The sequence below is a fragment of the Lithobates pipiens genome, unplaced genomic scaffold (assembly GCF_037356315.1).
Source record: "Lithobates pipiens isolate NorthernLeopardFrog02 unplaced genomic scaffold, aLitPip1_a1.2 Scaffold_19, whole genome shotgun sequence".
NCBI lineage: Eukaryota > Metazoa > Chordata > Amphibia > Anura > Ranidae > Lithobates > Lithobates pipiens.
The window spans coordinates 326,897,201-326,918,626 of NW_027507764.1; the positions used below are offsets into that span (position 1 = coordinate 326,897,201).

The 21,426-nt window shown below is 41.5% G+C and overlaps 1 protein-coding gene across 2 annotated transcripts in view; it reads left to right on the forward strand.

Annotated features, from left to right (window-relative positions):
• LOC143996781 (cadherin-6-like) overlaps nucleotides 1–21,426 on the forward strand; it is a 495,985-nt gene that overhangs the window by 340,397 nt on the left and 134,162 nt on the right. For both annotated transcript variants that reach the window (XM_077492041.1, XM_077492042.1), the window contains exon 5: nucleotides 16,302–16,469. In XM_077492041.1, the coding sequence (XP_077348167.1) occupies nucleotides 16,302–16,469 (168 nt within the window). The remainder of the gene's footprint in view (nucleotides 1–16,301; nucleotides 16,470–21,426) is intronic.

Genomic DNA, 21,426 nt, shown 5'->3' on the forward strand with positions numbered 1-21,426 from the left:
AAGCCTATGTACCGTAGCACCCTATACCAAGTTACCAGTCCTTATAAGAACTTTTGTGGAACAAGCAGGTTGTGTGTTAGTGATTAGCAGACTGTACGTCAGTCCCTATACCGCTGAAGGACTGCTGCAGTATAGGTGAGCGGTCAGCAGTGGTGCACGTCAACCCTATCTATTGTGGACCGATAGCGGTCCTTACAGAACAGCAGACTGTACCGCACTCAAGCCTATGTACCGTAGCACCCTATACCAAGTTACCAGTCCTTATAAGAACTTTTGTGGACCAAGCAGGTTGTGTATTAGTGTTTAGCAGACTGTACGTCAGTCCCTATACCGCTGAAGGACTGCTGCAGTATAGGGCAGCGGTCAGCAGTGGTGCACGTCAACCCTATCTATTGTGGACCGATAGCGGTCCTTACAGAACAGCAGACTGTACCGCACTCAAGCCTATGTACCGTAGCACCCTATACCAAGTTACCAGTCCTTATAAGAACTTTTGTGGAACAAGCAGGTTGTGTATTAGTGTTTAGCAGACTGTACGTCAGTCCCTATACCGCTGAAGGACTGCTGCAGTATAGGTGAGCGGTCAGCAGTGGTGCACGTCAACCCTATCTATTGTGGACCGATAGCGGTCCTTACAGAACAGCAGACTGTACCGCACTCAAGCCTATGTACCGTAGCACCCTATACCAAGTTACCAGTCCTTATAAGAACTTTTGTGGAACAAGCAGGTTGTGTGTTAGTGATTAGCAGACTGTACGTCAGTCCCTATACCGCTGAAGGACTGCTGCAGTATAGGTGAGCGGTCAGCAGTGGTGCACGTCAACCCTATCTATTGTGGACCGATAGCGGTCCTTACAGAACAGCAGACTGTACCGCACTCAAGCCTATGTACCGTAGCACCCTATACCAAGTTACCAGTCCTTATAAGAACTTTTGTGGAACAAGCAGGTTGTGTATTAGTGTTTAGCAGACTGTACGTCAGTCCCTATACCGCTGAAGGACTGCTGCAGTATAGGTGAGCGGTCAGCAGTGGTGCACGTCAACCCTATCTATTGTGGACCGATAGCGGTCCTTACAGAACAGCAGACTGTACCGCACTCAAGCCTATGTACCGTAGCACCCTATACCAAGTTACCAGTCCTTATAAGAACTTTTGTGGAACAAGCAGGTTGTGTGTTAGTGATTAGCAGACTGTACGTCAGTCCCTATACCGCTGAAGGACTGCTGCAGTATAGGTGAGCGGTCAGCAGTGGTGCACGTCAACCCTATCTATTGTGGACCGATAGCGGTCCTTACAGAACAGCAGACTGTACCGCACTCAAGCCTATGTACCGTAGCACCCTATACCAAGTTACCAGTCCTTATAAGAACTTTTGTGGAACAAGCAGGTTGTGTATTAGTGTTTAGCAGACTGTACGTCAGTCCCTATACCGCTGAAGGACTGCTGCAGTATAGGTGAGCGGTCAGCAGTGGTGCACGTCAACCCTATCTATTGTGGACCGATAGCGGTCCTTACAGAACAGCAGACTGTACCGCACTCAAGCCTATGTACCGTAGCACCCTATACCAAGTTACCAGTCCTTATAAGAACTTTTGTGGACCAAGCAGGTTGTGTATTAGTTTTTAGCAGACTGTACGTCAGTCCCTATACCGCTGAAGGACTGCTGCAGTATAGGTGAGCGGTCAGCAGTGGTGCACGTCAACCCTATCTATTGTGGACCGATAGCGGTCCTTACAGAACAGCAGACTGTACCGCACTCAAGCCTATGTACCGTAGCACCCTATACCAAGTTACCAGTCCTTATAAGAACTTTTGTGGAACAAGCAGGTTGTGTATTAGTGTTTAGCAGACTGTACGTCAGTCCCTATACCGCTGAAGGACTGCTGCAGTATAGGTGAGCGGTCAGCAGTGGTGCACGTCAACCCTATCTATTGTGGACCGATAGCGGTCCTTACAGAACAGCAGACTGTACCGCACTCAAGCCTATGTACCGTAGCACCCTATACCAAGTTACCAGTCCTTATAAGAACTTTTGTGGAACAAGCAGGTTGTGTGTTAGTGATTAGCAGACTGTACGTCAGTCCCTATACCGCTGAAGGACTGCTGCAGTATAGGTGAGCGGTCAGCAGTGGTGCACGTCAACCCTATCTATTGTGGACCGATAGCGGTCCTTACAGAACAGCAGACTGTACCGCACTCAAGCCTATGTACCGTAGCACCCTATACCAAGTTACCAGTCCTTATAAGAACTTTTGTGGAACAAGCAGGTTGTGTATTAGTGTTTAGCAGACTGTACGTCAGTCCCTATACCGCTGAAGGACTGCTGCAGTATAGGTGAGCGGTCAGCAGTGGTGCACGTCAACCCTATCTATTGTGGACCGATAGCGGTCCTTACAGAACAGCAGACTGTACCGCACTCAAGCCTATGTACCGTAGCACCCTATACCAAGTTACCAGTCCTTATAAGAACTTTTGTGGACCAAGCAGGTTGTGTATTAGTTTTTAGCAGACTGTACGTCAGTCCCTATACCGCTGAAGGACTGCTGCAGTATAGGGCAGCGGTCAGCAGTGGTGCACGTCAACCCTATCTATTGTGGACCGATAGCGGTCCTTACAGAACAGCAGACTGTACCGCACTCAAGCCTATGTACCGTAGCACCCTATACCAAGTTACCAGTCCTTATAAGAACTTTTGTGGAACAAGCAGGTTGTGTGTTAGTGATTAGCAGACTGTACGTCAGTCCCTATACCGCTGAAGGACTGCTGCAGTATAGGGCAGCGGTCAGCAGTGGTGCACGTCAACCCTATCTATTGTGGACCGATAGCGGTCCTTACAGAACAGCAGACTGTACCGCACTCAAGCCTATGTACCGTAGCACCCTATACCAAGTTACCAGTCCTTATAAGAACTTTTGTGGAACAAGTGAGTTGTGAATGTTTAGCAGACTGCAGCAGAAGGGCAGCAGTCAAGTATAATATCCTTTCTATATTTGGAAGAAAGAATATTATACATGTACAAGCCTATTACTGTACCACTGATACCAGTCCTGAAAAGAACCTTTGTGGAACTAATAATAACAGCAAGTCTTTAAAATTACCCTCACTGCCTGACAACACTGCTTCCTTCCTGTCCCTATACAAATTGGCAAAAAAAGAGAACGATTAGTGGTTACTGGAACAGCTCTTTTGTGGACCTTGATAGTAACAGCTAATGATGATGATGATGATGATGATGATGAAAGACTAATCTGGCTGTCCCTGTAGCATACACCGTCCTTTCCCTTTCTCTAAACTAACAAAAGACACTCAGGCTGCTGCAAGAATCAGCAGCACAGCAAACCTATCAACACCTAACACCTATACCAGTCCTGAAAAGAACTTTTGTGTACCAAATAGCTAGTGGTTTATCTCTCCCTACTCCACACAGGAACCTGTCCCTATCTTAACAGAAGAAAGAATGTAAAATGGCCACCGGATCGGGTGTATTTATAGGTTAGGGGGAATGTACAAGTGTCCATGTGCTGTCATGTCTCAATTGGCTGTCCTGTATCACATGATAAACGTGTCACCAAAGGTTAAAGTTCTTGTATACATTAAACACGTAAGTCCGCCGCGGCGAACGACGGAAAAAGGCGTTCGAACGTGCGGACCGCGAATGTCGGAAATTCGCCGCGAAACGACCGCCGGGCGAACCGTTCGGCCATCACTACTCTTGAGAGGAGGGAGCAAGCACTTGGCTCTCTGTGTGTCTATGGATGCACCCAGCTCACACACATGAGTGCCTTCTTAGTTCCAGGCTTTCTTTGGAGGCACCAGGAGGAGAACAAAGGAGATAACACAGGCAAACGGCCAGAAGAGGAGGAGGTGAGTGGCATGTTTGTGCAGCATCATTGTACAGTGCAAGTAAGTATAAAATCTTTTTTTTTTTAAACCAAAAAAGTTAGCATTTAGTATCACTTTAAATGTGGTGGATGCAGTCATTCATTTTTTATTTATTTATTTTTATTTTATTTTCACCTGGTGATCTGGCCAGTAACACATTGGGGGTGATTTACTAAAACTGGAGCACCCAGAATCTGGTGCAGCTGCCTATGGTAGCTAATCAGCTTCTAACTTCAGCTTGTTCAGTTAAAGGCTAATGTTGTGTACACACGATCGGACTTTCCGGCAGACTAGGTCCGATGGTCTTCCCGACTGACTTTCGGCGGACTTACGACGGACTTTCTGAAAGAACGGACTTGGCCACACACAATCAAACCAAAGTCCAACGGATTTGAACATGATGACGTACGACCAGACTAGAATAAGGAAGTTCATAGCCAGTAGCTAATAGCTGCCCTAGCGTCAGTTTCCGTCCGCCGGACTAGCATACAGACGAATTGATTTTTCGACTGGACTCGAGTCCGTCGGAAAGATTTAAAACATGATCTAAATCTAAAGTCCATCTGATTTTTCAACAGCAAAGGTCCTATGAAGCCCACACACGGTTGAATTGGAATCCATTGGGCCGTTGCTGTTGAAAAGTCCAGCCGTGTATACATGGCATTAGTTCACCTTTTTTTCCTAAGTTACAGCTCCCCTTTGTACCAATATATCATTGATGTACTTCTTTTCAAAAATTAAACAGATTTTAATTTATTCTACACACACTTACCTCACTGTCTTTATGGATGTTTCAAAACATTCCTCGATTACTTCTGCTTTACTTCTTGGACAGACTTTAGGTCATGACACAGGAAGGAGTTAGCACACACCCTGCATCATCTACCCTCAGCTGGTCGATTTCTTCCTGTGTCATAACCCTGCGGCACAGTGGTGTAGTGGTTAGAACTCTCACCTAGCAGTAAAAAAGGGTCACTGGTTCAAATCCCAACCATGACACTACCTTCCTGGAGCTTGCATGTTCTCCCTGTGCCTGCGTGGGTTTCCTCCCACACTCCAAAGACATGCAGGTAGGTTATTGGCTTCTGTCCAAAATTGGCCCTAGTATATGAATTGGGACCTTGGATTGTGGGCTCCTTGAGGCTGATGTGAGTGTGCAATGTACAGGGGTAGGGACAATTGTGGACACTCACTCTGGATGGACTGGTGTCTTTTTTCAACCTTACTAACTATGTAACTATGACCTAAAGTCTATCCAGGAGGTAAGGCAGAAGTAATCGAACAGTGTTTTGAAACATCCCTAAAGACAGTGAGGTAAGTGTGTAGAATAAATAAAAAGCTATTTTATTTTTGCATACAAAGTACATTAATGCTATTATGGTACATAGAGGAGCTGTAATTTAGAAAAAAAATAAAAAAGTGAACAAAGGTGAACTTAGCCTTTAAAGCTAACTCCAATTTTGTTGAGAAAAAAACATTCCCCTCTGGGTGATCTATGTGCGTACCTTTTGTTAATCTGAAATCCATGTGTGTTTTTCTGTGCCTCTGTTCAGAGTGGGTCTAATGGGAGGGGTTGCATAATTAACTGTCCGGTGTGCAGCTGCAGAGCACTAATGAAGAAATCTGCGTTGCCTGCATCCATTTAGACATGTTCCTATTGAAAGTATCTCTACAAAAATTTTATTTTTGATGCAGTGAATGCCTGAAACATGATTTGTATTTTAGGCAGACTTCTGGGAAAACTGGTGAGCCAATCACACAAGCAGAAAATGATGTGTCTGGGGAGTGGTCAGTACACAATCTGTGTATAGAACAACTCCAGGTAGCCATATTGCAATGCATTCTCAGAAAATAACATTGACTGCAGATTGAAAAGGAAAGGTCTTTCAATTACAATATGATTAGTGTTGCATTAATATGCGCTATATTATTTTTTCTTTATTTGCTATTTTTTTCCCCAAGAAAGTAGAGTTACCCTTTAAGCTTTGACAAAAATACCCATAAGCTAGTTGGTTACCATGCACCGCTGCATCTGATTTTGCACTCTTCACTTTTAGTAAATCAACCCCTTTCTGTCATAGGGTGTCTCCACTCTACTGGAGACACCATTGAACAGAAGCATTATCAGTCAGGATAGATTATAGCATTAGACTAGGAGGTTTTAATGGGCTTGAGTAATAAATTTAAGCTAAGCTCCATCTAAATCTTAACAAGCAGTTGCAGCAGCAGTTTTTCTTTTTCTTTTTAAGATAAACGTTATTACTAAATTAATAAAAGCTGATCATTGTAAGCATTCTTTGTCAGTCTTAAGTGGTTTGTCTCATCTATCTAATGGCCACAGCTACCTTTGCTGGATAAGCTCGGCCTGTTAAAAGATGTTGAAAATAAAGGACTTACTTGTCAGATCACCAGGTGAAAAAAAGAAAGTCTAAAAAAGAAAACGAATGCAGCTACCACATCTAAGAATCAGTAAACTGCAATATAATACATTTTTATTTTGGGGTTTGATGCCACTTTAAGTATACAACATCGTTAGTTACCCTGCTGAAAATAAGACAGTATAAATACTATAAAACGGTTAAAGTGATGTGTCTGTAAATTCGTTAATTTGTCGCTAACCTTTTAAATGGCTGTCTGTAGACTAAATATATATTTTCAGTTAGTATCTTGAATAGGCAGCTATGGTTGAGGTACAAGAATGAGCTAGGTGTTATTAGAGGCTGGCGCTTCTTTCATGTACCTTTACTGTTATTCCAAGGGGAGAACCATAGGTTAAAATGTTAGCCTCATTGTTCTCATTGTTCCTGTCATTATTGCTTTGCTCTGTTCTCAGGTCCCTATTGTTCTTACTGTGCTAGTGTTGTTGATTGGTATATGGCAAACTTTTATTTTATATTTACTGAAGGCTGCATATTATGTGCAGTTTCTATCATCACAGGTTCTTTCTCTGATGTGCTGTTTTGTCTGCTGGATGGAGCTTAAAATGAACCTATACATTTTATAGACTATGTAAAGCAATATGTTCACTAATAGCAAACCATGTAAGCACATCTGTCCAAAACCAGGGCGCCTACATAGCACTGTGTAATTTTTTACCTTTCAGAAATGCAAAACATAGGATTTTCTGGAGTATAAGGAAATATAGCAGGGTGGTGGGCGAGCACAAGGAAGGCCTGCTATAATCTGAGCCTTTAATTTTACCTATTATAAGCAAAGTACAGGTTCAAGGAAAGATTTCTATGCAGTATATTATAGTCTGCAATTGGAAGCACTCTCTAAATAAACCTGCATTTTGTTAAAGGCTGGAGAAAGAAAAAGCTGAGCCTACTAATTGCATTCCTAATTTAACTTCAAAAGTGCAACATAATAAATATATAGTGTACACTCTGAGAAAAGGATCAACAGCAGTTTTGTAGCATGGTTTGGTGCTGCCTGAAAATCTAGGATTTTCAATAAGGCACACATCCAGGGCCACTGATAAGGCAGTACAGTTGGCCCTTCTGTACAGGGACCTGACAAGCAGGAAGAGGGGGATCAGAGTGGTGGGGACAATCCCTGGAGCTGGTCCCCCTGTGGCTCAACCTGCAGTTCAACCAGCCTCTCCTCTGCTCCCTTCTGTTGATTTTTTGCTGCTGCAGAGAGAGACACAGTGGGCTTGGTTCCAGTATCCCCCCCCCCCCCCAGCAGCATAACTGAAGGATAGTAAACTGTGTTTTCTGTGCTTCAGTTTGTGAATGAGCAGCATGTGTACAGAGCACTCCCTGTTTTTCCTGTTTTTTCATCCTCCACTGCAACTGAGGCTGCAGCAAAAGGGATTCAGGAACCTGTGTCGTCAATCAATTTCTCTGTCTCAAAAGTGAGGCGTTTGATATTTATGTTCAATAACCGTAAAGCGTGGCACACACTAATAACCCCCTAAGTTGAACAAAAAAACTGACTGCTCCGGTCAGAGCCGCTGTACTAACATCGGATCGTTAGTTAGATCTCTTCCCACTGAGCTGTTGTTTTATGACAGGCGGACATCCCCCCCCCCCCACCAGAACACTCCGTTCAACGCTCTCAGCCATTGGCTGAGCCTTCTGATTGGGAGCCGGTCAGCTGCTGGTTTTCTAGCATGCTCATTGGACAGAAGCCGGACAAATGGCTGGCTTCTGTCAGATAAGCTGACATACACACAACATTTGGCCTGTGTGTACTAGGCATAATATGTATTAAGCTATCAATAGCAAGGATAAATAACAAGCATATAAAAATCCCTAAATCCCCAATACTAACTCCATACATAAAAATCCTTCTACCACCATCCCAATACAAAGATGTAACCCTTTGTATAGGGATGGTGGTAGAGGGATTTTTATGTATGGAGTCAGTATTGGGGATTTAGGGATTTTTATATGCTTGTTATTTATCCTTGCTATTGATAGCTTAATAAATGTTGGTAATTTAACTCTTTAGGGTGTATTATTATCAATTTCTTTTTTGTTTTTTTCTTTTGGAGTATATATGGTTTTGATTATACCCCCCGCTATATAGTCGGTGAGAATTACCTTATTGAATGAAGACAAGACTCCCTAGGTTCTTTGGTTTGGTGTACTAGGCATAACCCTACCAGAAAGGGAGAGCAACAGGGGCGGGACTTTAAATGAAGTGCGAAATTGCAATAGAATACATTGGTGAGCAATTGGGAAAATTTAATTAGTTCATAAAAAGTATAGCATACACTTAGTTATATCTGTTACAATTGATAAAAGATACTGACAATACATGATATCAACACACATATATATATATATATATATATACATATATATATATATATATATATATATATACACAATAATATATAATATGAACATTGTAAAATTCCACAGTAAACCAAATTGAAGTTAATGTAAAACCATAAAACATAGAATAATGCCTGCATAATGGATAGCCTCAATATTCTGTAGAATTGCTTGTGTATGGCAGCTGTAGAAACTTGGGTATAATTATAAAGAACACGACTTTGGTAGCTCTACACATTTCGTGGCTAAACCGCCACTCATCAGGAGCAAGCGTGTCCGATAACTAAAATGAGAAGAGTATAATTATAATAAAATAACGATTGCAGACATGAAACAGAGGTGGGGTAATAAAAAACCCCACACAGGGTACATGCTTACATATTGGGGTTCGCTTGGTGGTGGCTGACCGTCGGACTCCACCAGATAACCCTACCAGAAGTGGCCCTTGGATGACTAACGTGGCTTTAGCCTATGTTGGTTATTAAACTCGAAGCTATAATTAGCTATAGAATCCGAGACCAGGAGGGACAAAGTAAAGTAAAATAACTAAAAGAGCTGTATATAAATTCTAATGCAAAACAGGTGAGACAATGTCTAGTACTACACCAATTTGTATCTAAAGTTGTTTATGCACCTATGAGAGTGTCATAAGGTGTGGACAGCTGTGTGATTTTATATCTTATCTTATTATTTAAGTAGCAGTGTAAAGGTTTATTTGATTGATATATATATATATATATATATATATATATATATATATATTAGATCTTTAACTCTGTTAGGACAGATGTGGGGAGATTTACTAAAACTGCTGCACACAGAATCTGGTGCAGCTTTGTATAGTAACCAATCAGTTTCTAAATTCAGCTTGTTCAATTAAGCTCTGACAGTAAAACCTAGAAGCTGATTGGTTACTATGCAGAGCTGCAAAAGATTCTGAGTACACCAGTTTTAGTAAGTCTCCCCCCCAGTGTTTAAATCTAGTTTACAAGTGATAAAGAGATTTGCCAGCATAGTACAGACAGGGTAAATTATAGTAAATTTTAATTCTCCAAATCCCCTCTGCATAGCAAAACCACATAATTTTGGAATTTTTGGAACATAGCAAGTAAATTGTAATCAACAATGTTATATTTTTCTTTGTTATGTGAATGCTATGTAAATGAACACCAGTATGTACCGCATACTAGCTCATTATGAAATACCTTAAAATGAGGTCCCCATATTGCATCCGAGTTCACGCAGAGGGAGCTGGCATTTTGCCCTTGACGTTTCTTCCGGGTTCACGGCTCCGGCGCAGTGAGTGGCCTAAGCCGTGATAACATCACTCCCGCACATGCACGCGAGAGTCCTGTTCCCGGCAAGGTCCTTCAGTCAGGCATGCACAACGCATTCACCCCTGATGTCAGCGGCTGCATGCAGGGTTAGGAGATATTAATTTTACCTACAGGTAAGCCTTATTATAGGCTTACCTGTCAGTAAAAATGTAAAAAAAGGGTATTCAATGGGTTTATTGGGTAGGTGGAAGCCAATGGAAGGATTGGCAGAGAGGGTTAGCAGACACTGAGCACTTTGTAAGGTGGATAAGTCTGACAGCAGCATTTATGATGGACTGAATAGGGGATAACCTATGTAAAGGTAATCCAATGAGGAGGGAGTTGCAGTAGTCAAGGGATAATCATAGAGTGATTTAGGAGCTTTGTTGTTTAATTGGTTAGGAAGGGGCTTTGCTGCATGTTAGTACCAGGTTCCTCAGGATCGTCCTACCAGAAGGTGAGCAAATCAGGGTCCAGTAGTAGATATTGCAGGTAGGGATCAAGCAGAAGCATAGTCAAGGAACAAGTCAAGGGTTCGTAACAAATAGTTACAATTTGGGATTAAGCAGAAGTGTAGTTGAGGAACAGGCCAAAGGTTGGTAACAAATGGTAGCGAAGATACGGATGGCAGCAGGAGAGACAAAAGCAAGATATTGGTTGAAGAGAGTACCATAAGGAAGTTCATGGAAGGAGCAAAGAGTTCAAGGTTCAAGACAAGCAAGATTCAAGGTAGGATCATTCAAGGATTTGTCCAGGGAGCTGTCCAGCCTTCCAGATGGCTCAGCAAGCAGAGGCATTGCAGACAAAGCAGATGTCCCCAGTTCAAGTCCAGACTCTGAGACAGGGGGTGTAGACAAGACCAGTCACCCTGCACAAGAAGAGAGCGGCAGTGACTGTTTTTTATTAAAGGAAGCTCCTGCACACAGGCAAAGTTTCACATTGCATTACTGCACAGATCTGGAAGAAATACACTAAGCACACCAAGATTCAAGTAATAATTAATAGAAAGCCATCTGTGAAGCCGCAAGGAGTCACATTTGGCTCTCCTTAGTAAATATGCAAGGGACCCAAAGACCAGCAAAAAACGGGCAGGGTAAGGACAGCACTGGATCCCTGGACATGTAAGTGTCCTTTTAATAAGAGTCAGCAGCTATAGTATTTGTAACTGCTGACTGCTATTTTTTGCTTTCTAGGGTGAAGATCCTCTTTAAAGATTGAATATTCATATTCTTACATAAGCCTAGCCATGACCGGTTCTCTTTGGCTTCCTTCACATACCATTTCTTACTACTATATGACTGGGTCATTTCTGCTAGTAGTGATAAACGATGAAATGCAGAATTTTTTTGATAACAAGTGCTAAACGAATTGATGATTGTATACCTTAAAGAATGATAAGGGCTGATAATTCTAGCATAAGAAGTTGGTAAAGCAACAGGCTTTCTACATCTTAGATAAAAAACTTAAGATAAGGGCTGCTTAAGTATGAAATGAGTGGGTGTAATTTAAAAAAAAAAATGATAAAACATATGTAAGGAATGCCAGCAATTTATTTTTTTCATCTTTAGGAATAGAAAAATCCTCACATCTTGCCAGTAGAAATCCAGACATAGGTTAAAAGATTCTAAACCTAGGGGGTTTTAGTATGGTATCTCAAAACTGAGACATGAACATGACCAAGTATTTCTAACAGTGTTAGGCACAGATAACAGAAAGGATTTAAAAATGATAAATTATTGAACCCCTGCTATCCAAAATACATTTTTATAGTATATTAGTAATTCCAGGTGCATATGCTAAATGATAAATAAACAATATAAAATCACTTTGGGCCTGTTCACATCACAACCTCTGTGTTTTCTTTGCTTTAAAGGGTAACTGCACTTTGAGTTTAGCTCATAATTAATAGGGACAAACACAAAAGTGTTGCGTTTATAAATCTGCTCAGTGTATTATATATATATATATATATATATATATATATATATATATATATTACAAAGGGGTTACGGCACAATAGGTATAGACTTGTAGTCAGTAAGATAGTAAATTCAGTCATCCCTGCTCTTTTAAGTTACCAACCTGCACCATGCATAGATGAAAATATGAGGGTTTAAAGTGGAGTTCCACCCAAAAATGGAACTTCCACTTTTTGGAATCCCCCCCCCTCCAGTGTCTAAGCCCTTGTACACACGGTTGGACATTCTGACAACCAAATCCGTTGGATTTTGTCTGATGGACTTTGTCCGAAACTGTTGCATACACACGGTCGGACAAAGTTGTCGGAAAATCCGATCGTTCAGAACGTGTTGACGTTATTTCATTACGACGGGACTACGTTCATGCTAGTAGCCAATAGCTTTGGTCTAGGAATTTGATCTGAGCATGCGTGGCACTTTGTCTGATCGGAATTCTCTACACATGATCGGACAAGTCCGATCAGGTCATGTTGTCGGAAAATTTTATAGCCCAGCTGGAAAACGGTCCGTCGGATACTCCGATGGAAACAGTCCGATGGAGCCCACACACTGTCGGATTATCCGACAAGACGGTCCTATCGGACATTGTCCATCGGAATGTCCAAGCGTGTGTAAAAGGGCTAATACAGGTATTTGCTCCAAATTCCTAGCATATATCACTGCGGCGTTCTCAGGTGACCTATGCCACTTCCAGCACCTACTCTGTCCTCCCTCGCTGTATTCTGGGAGACACACAGGTCCCAGAACACAGCAGGTACCAGTGAGGATGCCCAGCGCGACTCGTGCATGCACAGTAGGGAACCAGGAAGTGAAGCAGCACGGCTTCACTTCCTGATTACCTTACCGAGGATGGCGGTGGCAGCAGCCGAGAGCCAATGGACAGATCAGCTTCGGTTGTGAACATCGCAGGCTCCCTTGACAGGTAAGTGTCCATATATTAAAAGTCAGCAGCTGCAGTATTTGTAGCTGCTGGCTTTTAATATTTTTTTCGGCGGACCTCCGCTTTAAGTATAAATAGCTTTATATATACAACACATGAGATACTAAAAAGGTGTTACTACTGATTAACCCTTTCGTATAGCAAGCTTTAGTCTTGGGATTCATAGTTACCATATATTTCAATGCATGTTAAAGCTGGCCAACCTGGTCAAAGTGATTCCTCTCTGGCCAGTCCTACTCTATCTTACCAACTCTTATTTGCTAAAATAGCTACTCTTGAAAATATATATATATATTTTTTTTTATGCTTGTAAATTCTTCTTGTTAACTATTTATCTCATGGAATTGTTTTAAGGTATTTGCAGTACTATTCTATATATATATAATATTATTTCTGTCTTTTTGAATCGTACCTTATTTTAAATACGTTTTATTCATACCACACTTTTCATTGATATAAAACAAACATTTTTTTAGATGCCTATAATTAGTATGGCTGGCATGCATCATCAACGCAAAGCCAAATTCAAGACAAACCGCTAAATACACAGATGAAGTCACCACTTGCGTGCAATGTGTGATTAAACAGTGAAGGAGAAGCAGGAGGAAAATTAAGTCATCACTCTACTCTTTCTGCCTGTTGGCATATTCCTTGCCAGCACATGAGCAGTATGATTGACTGGACCCGAGTGCTTTACTTCGCTCTCCTGGTCTGAACTCCGCATTACATGGTATTACAAGAGGTTATTACCAAGATTAATGTACTTGAAGCAGTTGCTTTTTAAAGCATACTTCTCGATTTTGGAATAAACACATGCATTACTGCCTGGAATTTACGTGGAATCTGCTGACAATTACATTGTTCCATTGAATACAACAGTCAGAAATGGAGCGGTTAGCTGGATCAGTCATGCATAATAAAGATATAATAATAAAGATATAAAAATGTAGTAATAAGTTGTAGTGGGTTTAGGCAACTAGTCAGAAATTATCTTGCACTGCCAACAGTTTGACGCTTTACAAAATGAAGGTAGACAATACAAGAGGAATTACGTTAGAGCTTACAATCTAAAAGATTGCACTAACCTCATATTAACATGCATAAATCTTTAATATATTTAATACCATTTTCTTATATTTTTGTTTGTAATATACAGTATATAGTAGGTGTTTTTGGACACTGGAGAGAAACTCCCTGACAGCTTCATATATCTTTCCGTGAACCTGTTGATGAGATTCTTACATAGTAATTCTTACATAGTTAGTAAGGTTGAATAAAGACTACAGTCCATCCAGTTCAACCTGAGTGAGTGTCTACACTTGTCCCTATCCTTGTACATTGCACACTCACATCGGTCCCTACCCTCAAGGAGCCCACTACACCACTGTGCCACCCAAATATATACACACTGAAAAAAAAATGTATTCATCTACATATTTTTGGTTAAAAAAAAAAAATCTCAATAAGCGTATATTGATTGGTTTGCGCACAAAAGTTAGTGTCTACAAAATAGGGGATAGATTTGTGGTATTTTTTACTAGTAATGTTGATCAGTGATTTTTAGCGGAACTCCGACATTGCTGCTGATAGCTCGGACAACAAACTGACATTTGACACTTTTTTGGGAACCAGTGACATTACAGTGATCAGTACTAAAAATATGCAAGGTTATTGTACTAATGACACTGTCAGGGAAGGAGTCAACACCAGGGGTTAAATGTGTTCCCATTTTGCGTTTTCTAACTGTTCAGGGGACTGGGGAAACACACAGATCTAAGTGTCTTAGCAGGAAGACAGATCTAAGGGTCATCCCCTGACAGAACGGAGATCTGCAGGGAACAATCGCAGGTAGCTGGTAAACATTGAGTCCGACGGTCCCACCGATTGGCTAGTGGGGGGAGCCAATCAGTGCACCCACGAAAGCTAATGCATGAATCTTCATACCGGTACGGCGATTTGCGCAGCCGAGCCACCTTGCCGCAGTACATCTGTGGTGGGTGGTCAGTAAGTGATTAACCTGGTGTTAAAAGAAACAAACCAAAAAAAAAAAAAAAATTGTATAGATCTCTTTACCAAGATGACCACACTCCTTGCATGCATAGGAGCAACGTCATCCTGTGCCATTATTTTTTTCCCATTCAACCCAGCATGCTGAATGAAAAAAAAAACTGACAGGTTAGGTCGGAGTGGCTGTACCAACAATCCAATGCTAGTACAACAATTTCCCCTGCTGTTCTTGTGTTCTGACAGGGAAATGGACCCCCCCCCCCCCCCAGCCAGAACACTGGTCAGTGCTGGCTGGCAGACCTTTTTAAGTCATGTCCCTTCAACAGAAGCCAGTCAAACGGCCGGTTTCTGTCAGAACGGCTGCAGTACACAAGAGCCGAGTGTGGGCCAGTTTCTTTTGAACCAACCAATGCCGCCCCACATTTGGCCTGTATGTGCAGAGCTTAAGGTAGGCGTTTGCCATTAGTTCTGCTTTAATCATTAAAACTTGCATTGCTTTCCTCAGTGTGTACATTGCATGGTGCAGTATTCCGACTTTCCTGGCCCCTAGGAGCCCTGAAAAAAATAAATAAATAGGGAAGGATCACCGATTCCTACATACCTTTGAGTTCCTGGGTCTGAACACCTGCTGTGTCTGTTAGGAGAAGTTGCCAGTGTACGTGACATAAGACATTTACTGACATATAATAATTCAGGGGTACTCAGTAAACCAGGCTTTACCTATAACATTTGAATTTAGTGAACCTTGAGAACTCTAGCTAGCTGACCAACTCCATAAATTTCATGATTTGAGCAGCTCCTGATTTGAAAGCAGAAAGTTGTTGAAATCAGCAATTTCGGGCAAGAAATAGAAGTACGGGTAACATGCCATTTAGGAGCCGGCCGCCTGAAAAATGTATTTGTGCCACTCCTTTTACTATATCACACTGAATGGCAGAACCATTTTAGAGCACAGACAGTTTTTTCTTTCCTGGTATAGATCAGCTCTGTTACCACAAAGTAAGTTTCTGTCACAGAAACATTTTTAACTTTTAAAAACGACACTTATATAGCTATTTCAGATACGAACAGCACCTAACGGAGTTTCAGCCGGAGGTATTGTTAGGAACCCCTTAGCAAGCTTTATACAAAAAAAAATAAAAAATCAATACTTCATTGCAAAATAAGTATGAAGAATACCCAAGGAGGAAAGCTAGTTCTCATAATAAGAGCCTTTCTGTAACTTTATTATCACTTAGACAAGCTGTAAATACATATCTAGAAGCAGGTGGCTTTGACTTCGGTAAATGTTTATGAATCCCCTGTAACCCAGTGCTTATTCGCGCTGTTGTGTTTTTTTTTGCTCCAAGGATGCATTTTCCCATTACTAAATTGTTATATCTTTTATTGCAGGTGTCATCAAAACGGCGTTGCCCAAAATGGACCGAGAAAACAAAGAGCAGTATCAAGTGGTGATCCAGGCCAAAGACATGGGGGGACAAATGGGAGGCTTGTCTGGGACGACGACTGTAAATATCACCTTGTCAGATGTCAATGATAACCCTCCGCATTTCCCCCAGAGTAAGCACCGTTCATTGCTTATTTTCTTGTGAACTGTTTCAGATTACATCAAAATAAAATGTAAAGGCAAGGGAAACCGTTTTTTCCCCTTTCCGAACCTACAGGGATGAAAAAACCGCATTAAACGTTGCTTTGTAGAGCATTTTGATTTATTTTTCTGGCAGATTTTCCAGCCTTCCAGCTTTACCGGGATATTTCCAATTCCGTATATTCTTTATATCAATATAATGGATATGTCTTTGTTTGGTGTTGCGCAGAGTCTGTTCATGAGCTCCTAACACTTATTCCTAGGAGAAACTATTTCTGATTCCCTTAACCATGAAATGTAATCATGTCTGAAATGAATATATCTTTACGCATTTTCTTCGCCATGCATTTCAAATCTCCAAAGCCTTAACTTGTTTTATGCTTGGAGTTCATCACAATACAGCATCTGTCTTTAACTCCCACTGTTGTTTGTCAGACAGCGGTACTATAAACAAAACTTGGGGAAGAAAAAAGCCGGACATGACTGGTGTAATTGCATTATGGAATAAAAATGGAGTCAATATTTCAAATGTCCTCTGCACAGCCCTAGGCTGTCCATTACCTCGGTAGTGTTTACTAAAACGCATAAAAGAACATTTTTCAGTGTAACCCAATCAGACGTTTGGGATTATCGGCAAGGAAATATTTGCTATCCAGAAATAGGCCATGCTGTTGCACTTGCTGTACATTGTCTTTTCATGTACTGTAATAACTGTTACAGAATGGTTTACAGATTTTTTTTTCTCTTGATAAGAGTGTATCACTTCAAAGTCTATTTCTTTTTTATGATGCCAGAAGTTTATTTTTTGGGCAAAGCATGTACAGATTGCATTATTCATTTTATAGTAACTGATCATCAGTAATTTGTCATTGTGGCTGCTACATATAAATGATGCAAGGAAAAATCTGATTGGATTCTACAAACAGCTGCACTACTTTACTGCATGAACATGTTCTTCTGTTCACATGTGTTTAAAATACCGTATTTATCAGCATATAACATGCACTTTTCTCTACTGAAAATAGGGGGGAAATCGTGGGTGCGTGTTATATGCCGACAGCGTACCTCGGAGGGGAAGGAGGTGGACAAGTGCAGCCGGAATTCACCGAGCCATCATTTCCTGTCCACTCGGCTCTCACTCGGCTTTAACGTTACACACACAGTCCCGCCTCCGCTACCAACATTGGACCAGTGTTCTGTCCTTCACAGGAGCTGGTCCTATGCTGATGGCAGAGGAGGGACTGTGTATGTGACTGCTGACTGAGAGCCAAGTAAACAGGAGATGATGGCTCAGTGATTTCCAGTGAGAGATAAGAGATGGTGAGCTGCATTGATGGGGGAGATGGGCACAGATCAGGCTGCAGATGGGCACAGATCAGACTGCAGATGGGCGCAGATCAGGCTGCAGATGGGCACAGATCAGGCTGCAGATGGGCACAGATCAGGCTACAGATGGGCACAGATCAGGCTGCAGATGGGCACAGATCAGGTTGCAGATGGGCACAGATCAGGCTGCAGATGGGCACAGATTAGGCTACAGATGGGCACAGATCAGGCTGCACTGAGGTTGCAGGTGGGCACTAATCAGGCTGCATTGATGCTCACTGACCATTATTTTGCTTCAAAGTGGTTTATTTAAAAAAAAAGTTATTTTTTCTGAAATTTCCCTCATAAATTGGGGTGCATGTTATACACCTATGAGTGCTATACGGCGATAAACACGGCATATCAAAAGCCAAACCGCTTTTTTTGTTTTACCTTTTGAATAGGGAAACATAAAACAATCAGTTCTTTGTCCTTTTTGAAGAGAAGCGCTGATTGGGAGCGGGTCAGCTGCTGGTTTTCCAGCTGTTTGGAAAGGCTTCTGTCAGACATGCTGCCAAACACATGGGCTGAATGTTGACCGGTCTTTATTGAACCAGCTGATGCCGCCCTACATTCGGCCTGTGTGTACTAGGCTTTAGGCCTCATGCACACTGGGCTCTTCTAATTGATTTTCTCTTGGCAGCAGAAAACAAACATTAAAATCATGCCTAAAATTGTGTTTTTCCATAGTGTTTAGGCATGTTTAGATGCGTTCAAGTGCATCAAGCATTGATATCGTTTGCCAGAATATTAATTGATCCTGGTCACTGAAATTAACGAATGCTGAAGTGCTAAACACACCCGACGTTAAGGTGCATCAGGTGTTTTTCTGCCCAAACACTCCTCTCCTGAATGCAACTTTGCTGCATTCAGATTTCTGCCCCTAAATTTTCCTACCTCTAAATGCCTGTAAAAACGTATGTGCACATGGCCACATAGGCTAACTTTGGAAAATTGTTGCTCTATTTCTGTTTTGGATTTTCCCTGACTATCAACCCTGGTGACATAATAGTTACATGGAGAAATATAGAGGTGACTCCTCCAAGTAGTATTGCAGGAAACAACAATTCCCAAAAAAAAAAGACGGGTTTTCTAAGCAATCCGTATCCAAAAAAAAAATCTAAAATGACAGTTGTACCTTTGTATAAAACCCTGTATTTGTTCTTTCTTCCCCCAGCTAGTAGTGAAAAGGTACAACTGAATTACTGTTTTAACCATGAGAAGTAGCAGAATAGATTTTTGGGAGTTTATGGTAGATAGATGCAGCAAATCCCTCTTTACACTGCTTGGCTTTCCATTGTACCCAACATTGTTTATTCGATTTTCCTTCTGGCACCCATGTTCCAGTGCGCAAGCAGTACTACAAGTCCCATAGAGATGAATGGCTACACTGGGGAAAAAAAAAACAGATAGACCCTCTAACCATTTTATATTATATTCAAAATAAAAAAATGTTTTGATTTCTAAATACACTTTAAATACACTTTAAATAAAACGTGATAAAGTCAGGCTGCCTAAACAAGTAAAATATATGTCAATCTTATTTTATTGTTCTGGTGCTGCAGCCCTGAGCTAACTTCCCTTGTGCTAGCAGAATGAAGTACCTTGAGCAGTAAGCATGATGATTGAGAACAGCGTGCAGAAATCTGGAGTAGCTGGGTATGGTAGCCAATCAGCTTCAAACTTCAGTGTGTTCAATTAAGCTTTGACAAAAAAAACCTGGAAGCTAATTGGTTTCTATGCACAACTACACAACATTTAGCAATCTCCAGTTTTAGTAAATCAACCCAGTGGTTGTGACTGTGTAGAGCAGGGGTCCAAAAACTATTGCCTGAGGGCCAGATGTGGCCCTTTGCTTGCCTTTATCTGGCCGTTGGGGCACTCCTCCTCCAACTGACACTAATGATGGTGCATAATTTTTATTCACCGATGCCTAGCCATTTTCTGCTCCCACTGGCCACAGTCTTGCCCCCTAAAGCCTGAAGGAACGTAAATTGGCCCTTTGCTCAAAAAGTTTGGAGACCCCTGGTGTAGAGGGTAATGTTGGACCATTGGAGACCTGTACAGCTGTGCTTTGTGCAAGAGCAGTAGTTCAGATCTCCACTGTTCTGTTCACACAGGGGTGTTTTTGATGGCCATACACAGCTCAAATTTTTGTCTATTCCTGCTCATTCAGTTTAAAATTGAGCTGTGGGTAGTCCTGGCAGTAAAACCTTGCTTGATTGGGGAATTGAATGATTTCTCTATTTTTTAAATGATTTCTCTATTTTAGAGAGAAATCTAGCTAACCTTAGCATAGGCTGTGGTGCTGGCACATAAAAACGACTGATACATACTTTATATTTAGACAGTTTGACTTCTTCACACTAATAAAAGATTAAGATCAGCAAGGCTTTAAGATAAAGCTAGACATACAATAGTAGATTTTCAAAATAACTTTCTTATGAATTTCAAACATTCATACGAAAATCTTTTACGCATCTGATGGCTGGATGAATGCCATACAAAAGTACTTTAAAGGGTTACTAAACCCTCGTATTTAAAAAAACAAAAAACAAACATATCATACTTACCTCCACTGAGCAGTTCATTTTGCACAGAGTGGCCCAGATTCTCCTCTTCTGGGATCCCTCAACGACGCTAGTAGCTCCTTCCCACATCGGGAAGCCACCTAGGAGAAGCGCGCTCCTTGGGGGTACCTGTGGGGGAGCACTCCCGTGTACAGCTTTTGCGTCCATAGACACAGAAAGTCGGACTTGACCCCGCCCCGGGCGCCTGCATCATTGGATTTGAATGACAGCAGCGGGAGCCAATGGCTGCACTGCTATCAATCTATCCAATCAGGATATAAGACACCAGCTAGAGCTAGTGTGCTTGTTCCTGGCCAGAGAAAGACAGAGTTCAGGTAAGTATAAGAGGGGCACTGGGGGGCTGGTACATGACAGGAGGTTTTTTAATTTAATGCATAGAATGCATTAGGGTGAAAATCCATGAGGGTTTACAACCACTTTAAAACTGCATTTGTTTTACCATTTGATTTTGTTAATAAATGTAATGTCCCAAACTAAAATCTCATACACTGAGAACAATTCCCCTTTAAACTTTCTTGTCGAAAACAAACATTCATTTGACACCAGTAACGAATAGAATATTGAACAAATCTTCTTAAAACTAAATATTTGGAATGAAATTTTACAAGTGTGTGGCCAGCTTAAAGTGTTACTAAATCCAGGACCCTACATTCACTATATCTGGTCTCCTACAGTACACATAACATGGAAATGCAATAGTTTTAGTAAATATAAACTGATACCCTTTTTTCTTCGGCAGTTAGAGCAGTCCTGTGACTTCTATCAGTGTCTGGCTAAAGCTTGGTAGGAGGAGTTTTCATTCTGCTCTGATTGTCCTATGAGGCTACAGCACCCCTGACCCTCTTTCTGGACAGTACTGATCACATGCACTCTTCCAAGAAAAGGAAAAAAACTCTCTATCAATACATACCAAACTGAGCATGTGCAGCTTGTCCCCTATCAGGAGCTGGTTTGGGGACAGTGGAAGAAGGGG